General features: G+C 43.5%; 1 protein-coding gene across 1 annotated transcript; it reads right to left on the reverse strand.

Annotated features, from left to right (window-relative positions):
* Positions 1 to 3,522: 3,522 nt before the first annotated feature.
* On the reverse strand, positions 3,523 to 5,111 carry LOC147897202 (pathogenesis-related thaumatin-like protein 3.5). The gene is made up of 2 exons (XM_087381687.1): positions 4,799 to 5,111; positions 3,523 to 4,293 (listed from the first exon to the last, which is right to left on the reverse strand). Exons 1-2 carry the CDS (start codon positions 4,866 to 4,868, stop codon positions 3,596 to 3,598), a joined length of 768 nt encoding a protein of 255 aa, XP_087237813.1. The 5' UTR covers positions 4,869 to 5,111; the 3' UTR covers positions 3,523 to 3,595.
* Between the last annotated feature and the right edge of the window lie 1,179 nt (positions 5,112 to 6,290).

Consider the following 6,290-nt stretch of genomic DNA (forward strand, 5'->3'; position numbering starts at 1 on the left):
CAACAGCCACATTAGCCTACTAGTCTTGATTCCAGGGCCACCTAAATGTTAAACCTCAGGATTCTACATTTTCATGGGATACAATACAGAACGCAAGGGCTACAAGCTCTATCATCCCAATGCACAATTATTAATACAAAAACTAGATTTAACATAGATTAGCTAATCCTTTGGATGAAAATTTATGTTTTCTCTTGAAAAGTCTAAATCCCTTCAAATATATTCTTCAATAAGGATTGGCTCCTTTTTTTTGCCGTGGAATTTTTGATAAACATATTACAAAGTGCAAATCCAAAATTCTTGAGGAAATTGCAACCTTAAGTTTGGCATGTTTTGAGAATATTGCATTGTAGACTATCATGTTTTGAGAAATCTCCCTACTCTAGACCCAAAAATGTGACCTTGAGAAAAAGAGCTATAGCTGCCAGTCTATGTTTCCTTATCCACAAATATGAGGGAAATTTTCTATTAACTGGCATCAACATGACTATCGCCTTCACTCAAGATCTAACAATAGGCTTGTTTGGACAGTGGCTTGATCTTCAATATCTGCATCTACCTCACCTAAGTGTGTGTGCCCTTAACTGAGCTAGCTTACAATAGTTATGGAATTAGTGTGGTGGCACTTGAGCTATTAGTTGCATCTGTTGCCCGAGCTATCGTAGTTGTTTCCAAAATCCAACTTTGGGCCCCTTGTTCTGCAACGTCATCTTCATCATTGGGAGCCTTCTATCTTAGTGGTACACCTGAAGTAGAGCTTGGATTTTCTTAAGCATGGCCGTCCTTTGGAGCAACACCTCATTCTCCATCTAGCTTTGTTTGTAGCTCCACATGCAGTCCACTCAAGGCCATGAGCCGTTCCCTTGATGCACCATTAGCTTCCATTGAGAGGCGATGGTTTCTCAAGCCAACCCATGGCCTTGTTATACTGATGTAACAAGAGACCATGGTTTAGCTGGAGTTGGTTATGCTCTCTTTGTAAGCTAGGGAGCCTATTATGAGTTTCTTTCTATGTTTCTTCAAGAAGATCAACTACTTTATTATACCAATTGCTCGGCTTCCTTGTGTACCTCGAATGCTCCTTGTAGCATCATAAATACGTGCAGACGCTATGGGAGACAGAGATAAACGACATGCGCAACATCTATGAGAATGGAATACAAATAATGCTGAGATGTCTCAAGTGTCCATGGCCTACCATAAAGATTTTTCCATGGCTTGAGACAATAGAGTGTTGTCCAAGACTTGAGACAAGTGTCCATGGCCTAGCATAAAGTGATGACCAAAAGATTGAAAAAAAAAATATTTCTTGTAAGTTATGATTGAGGAAGGCAAGCCAAAATGAACATGGGCAAAGAAAATCTTGGTTGCTTGGGGAGTTAAACATTTTTGAAAATCTATCCACCGCTATCATAACGCACTCACATCGCCTCTAAGTTGAGGGAAGTCTTGGGATGAAGTTCATGCAAATCAACTTCCAAGGTATTGGCTGAAAGAGGATGATATAACCGAATTGCTTCTTGAAAGACTTGTTTTGTTGGCATGTTCCATGGCCCACAATAAGCCTATGAACATCATACTACATATAAGGCCAATGAATATAGCTATGAATATATCAAAGGGTCTTGTTGATTCCAAAATGGCAACTGTCAAGTTGGTACGATGCTCTTTGTTTCATATGATGTACATACCTTTTCCTCCATTTGCTTGCCCTCAAATGATGCAACCCTATGGATTCCCTATAGACTTCCAATGTGTAAGTTTTAGAAGGTACATCTCTAGTTCTGTACATCAAGTATAGACCTACCTCATATGATGTGCATAAGCAATATATGTATATACATACCTTCATAAGACTAAAATATATCCAATCTTACAAATTAACATTTTTTATAGAAAAAGCAAAAGAACAAAGGAAAGCAGAGAGTTTGTAAGTGACTTTAGATAAAATTAATGGCAAATGAGAATAATAATAATAATAATATCTTAGTAAGCAAAGCTACACTTATGTGCATAAGGAATCCTCATAGAATTTTCCCTCCATTGGCTTGCCTTCACTTTTTTAATGATGCAATCCTATGGTATCTCTATAGACTTGCTATTTGTAGGTTTTAGAAGGTACAATTGAGCGTATCTATTTCTGGTTACATATAGCTAGAAGAAAGCCTTTCATCTTTCTAAACATAACTGTAAGGCATGGGTTGCTTGTAAAGAATCTCTCAAAGCGAAATTTTGATGTCCAACCACACAAAACCATAGGCTCTATACATACATACGTATATAGAAAGAGAGAAGAAGGAGAGGAGAAAAACGAGGAAAGGGAGAAGGGGGGGGGGACACCAAGTCAAAACTATGCCACGGTGAAGACACCCCCCATAAAGTGGATTTTAAAGCTGTTCTAGCACACCCCTATGAGTCTAATGTCAAAACTAAAACTCATAAAAAAAGAACACACTCCATGCGTCCCAACAGTATTCTTGGTATGTGTCATCCACAAGTAGTTTGTGATTGATTGTAAGCCTAACTTTGGTCCCATTAGGATTCAAACCATGTCCTAGATTTACTATTGCAATCCCCCTCCTTATAGAGCTCTTATGTTCCTCAAAAGTCCTTACAACATAGCTTTCTCACGAGTGTGTTTAAAGCGGAAGGGGAAGGGTAAGAGAAAGGAAGAAGGGAAGGTAACATCTCTAGAAGATAGGCTCGAGGTAGGCAAAATCCTAGCTACCTTGTTCTTATGTTAAGTCCTTACAAAAAGCTTTCTCACAAGGGGGGTGAGTTTAAAGGGGAAGGGAAAGGAGGCAAGGAAGGAAAGTGGGGGATGCGGGAGCAAGAGATCATGAGATAGAGGGAATTTTTTGTTGGCCTTGTAGCAAGTCTTACAATGTATTTGTGACCTTATGAAGGTATATGATGCTCATGTGGCTTTCTGGCCACTGTTGGACATCTGCTTTATGAAGCACTTGGGTAGGTCTAGAGGCTAGAGAGCTAAGGATTGTTTGGATGAGGAAAACCATAGCACACACTAATTGGGGCAAGATATGGATATAGTTGATGAGTCAAGATCAACTTGTTGAGTCATCCCAAAAAGTTTGAATGCCATAGGGAGTTGTTCATCTAATGTGGAGGACCTTTTTGCTTTTAATGTGCAAGACCTATTGACTTTCTAACAAGGCTACAAAATAGCCATCCAAAATATACAAGCCTCAAAATAAAGCAAATTAGTGCCAAAACAAATCACACGCTCAGTTTTATTTTCCAAAACCTTTTGATAAAATTAGACTCAAAATATTGAAAATCAATCCTTCGAACCTCTAATATTTATTCGTTCAGAATATTTTGCACTTCTTTTGGTGGTGAAAGAACTTAGAGTGAGAAATTTATGCACTAGAAAAGGGGAAAAGGCCTTTACACACATCATAAATAATGGATAGCTAATAAGTACACATTAAGAAACTCTTCGAAAATGCTAATGTTCATGGTAGATGTGCATGGATACCAAATATTTTGAGAAGGCTAGGAGATGAAAGCTTATTAATAATTAGCAAAAGATGGCCTTTCATCATCAAATGGGATGCATACACATGTAAAGTATTCAACGACAGAAGGTGATGAGATAGGAGCGAGGGGCAGCGCAAGTAAAGATGCTAGAGGGGTCGTCGAAGGCGAAGGAGTAGGCATGAGGACATGCGCGCTTGAAGATGCGCGAGAAGACAGAGGCTTGACATGTCTGTGGGCTTGCATAGGAACCCGTACAACAAAAGCGTGGTTGTGCAAACGCGTTGCAAGCACTACGACATGCCACGACTGCACCATCACCACTGGCCGCCTGCACGCGAAGTTGTGCAGGGCATAAAGCATTCACATTGGCATCACAACCGGCGGGCCGACATGCACCGCCGACTGTTGCTTGAGACCGCCCGCCTTGAGCCTCGATGCGGAGCTCCAAGTTATAGCCGTCGACGAGGCTGACATCGTAGAAGTCAATGGTTCCTAGAGCGAACTCGGCCAGAGTGGCGGGAGGCTGGCCGCCCAAGCCGGCACACTTGGCCAGTCCGCCGCAATCTCCGGTCTCGCATTTGCCCGTCCCTTGGCCATTGAAGATGCAGCCGGTCCTCCCCCAGAAGCGGCCCTGCCAACCCGCAGGCGCCTCTATGGACATCTGCCCGCCAACTCCCACCTCCCACCCTCCCCCTCCCAGCACCACATTCCCCTGCGTTCCCACCCAGACCGCCTCGCTGCACTTGTTCACCACCGTGAATATCCTGCCTCCGCCGCTCGCCTTGGCTGCCCCTGCACAATAGCAATTCACCAACCCACTTCTTCAAACTCGCTGTCTGTGAATGTACGTCCGACTCGTGCAATGCCTAAACTAGATCCCATTCAGCACTCAATGCCCAAACAACCTATTGAGAACTCCATCCCTGCCCACGAAACCAAGTACGTTTGCATGCGCACCGCATTCACAGACGCAGCATTTTCTTCGGTGCTCAGCCAGATGCAGTCACATACACAAACTCAAGAAAAAGAGCTATCCAAACTTCAAAACACACAAGTGAGTGTACCGATTTGGCGGATAGAGAGAGCAAATGACAGTCTATAGATTTTCAACTTCACAAATGAATGTCCAAAACTACAGTGAAGAATGCAAGAGACGACTCACAATGCAAACACACGATACGCATACTAAAGTACCACGCACCAGACGAACGAACTCTCGAGAACTCAAACCTTGCTAGAAAACCGAAAGCCTAGTCTTTAATAAGGAGAACTTGTAAGATGAGTAAAAAAGCATTACCATTGAAACACAGAAAGACCAAACACAAGGCCGAGAGCAATTTGGCGTCTATAAAATACAGAGTTGCCATGGGACTTATTTTGACCTCGTTGTTACACACGCATCGGCAAGCAAGGTCGAGATCACAACTCAAGGAGAGCTTAGAGCACGGAGGGATGAGTGACGGGCAGGGATGGATGGAGGAGAGAGAAATGCTTCTGCTCAGTGTGCTAGCAAAGCTGCGAAGCACTCTAAGCACTTAGTGCACTGTGCCAGCCGTTTGCAGACGACGATCAGCATTCTGACTCTAGGTAAGACGCGCGTCGAGAGTCGCGAGCCGCGACGCACCATAAAATACCGGCAACGAGACTGAGTAGGTCTGCAAGTCTGCAACACGTTACAGAGAAAGGCGTACACGGAAAGGCCCTTTTATGGTCTGGCTGTGAGTGTCAACTCTCAGGAGTTGTGATCACCACATGTTCGTGAACAGTGCGCTTTCCTTTCTAAATTTCTAAAAGCCCGTCAGTTAAAAGTGCTAAAGGATCTTCAGCTTTGCGCACTTTCCACTTCATCTGGCCGCCATATTGGCGCTCCTCAGCATCTTATTGCGACCAGCGCAATTAAGGGTAAATGGCCGGCATGTAATTATCTTTTTCATGTTTTTGACTGCGAGAGCCTCAGTGCGCACCGCGGCGCAGTTTGCAGCTGCGTGCATTGCAACCTAGGCTCCAGTCACGTCCAGTGATTGGAAATTCCACAGTGCTCATTGCACACGCAACCGCGCCCTTGCCCTTCGAGCACACCCATCAGTTTTTATGCTAGGAAGTTCAGGCTTCCAGCTCTAATTCTGCAGCAAGAAACGGCGGTTTATTACTCCGTCGGGATAAAAGCAGCTTGTAGCCTTGTTGGGTCGATCGTTTAACCAGAAATGGATTAAGATTCCGGGAGGCATTAATGCTGCGATGTACAATTATTCGCCAGGTATTTACCTGTCAGAGACCGTTCTGTCTTGCTTGCTTAACGGGAAACTCAAATCAGAACAGGGTGGCAAAAAACCACTCTAACTTCTAAGTCATGCGCCAGCGGCCATGATATGGCCTTTCACCCATGAAGTAGCCTTTCACCCATGAGTTGCGTGAATGACGAACAAGATGAATTTCATTCATGTGGTCTGTAGAAGAGAGAGAGAGAGAGAGAGAGAGAGGGAGGGGGGGAAGGAGAAGAGAAAGGAGAGAGAAGGAGAAGAGAAAGGGGAGAGGGGAGAGAGAAGAAGAGAGAGAGAGAGAGAGAGAGAAGAACGAGAAGAGAGAGAGAGTGTGTGTAGACCAAAGAAGACGAAGTCACTAAATGCATGCATTGAAAGGAGCATACTTAGACCAATCGCCTTAAAATAAAAAGAAATGTCTAAAAAAATACTTATTTTTCCTTTCTTATCACACATCTTCACTAAGGCCTTCCTATGGCAAGCCAAAAACACTGGGACAGGATGGTTGAGTGTTGAATTCTGGAGGAT

This window comes from Dipteris shenzhenensis, chromosome 11, assembly GCF_047967505.1.
Source record: "Dipteris shenzhenensis isolate YYH24624 ecotype China chromosome 11, Dip_SZ_1.0, whole genome shotgun sequence".
Classification (NCBI taxonomy): domain Eukaryota; kingdom Viridiplantae; phylum Streptophyta; class Polypodiopsida; order Gleicheniales; family Dipteridaceae; genus Dipteris; species Dipteris shenzhenensis.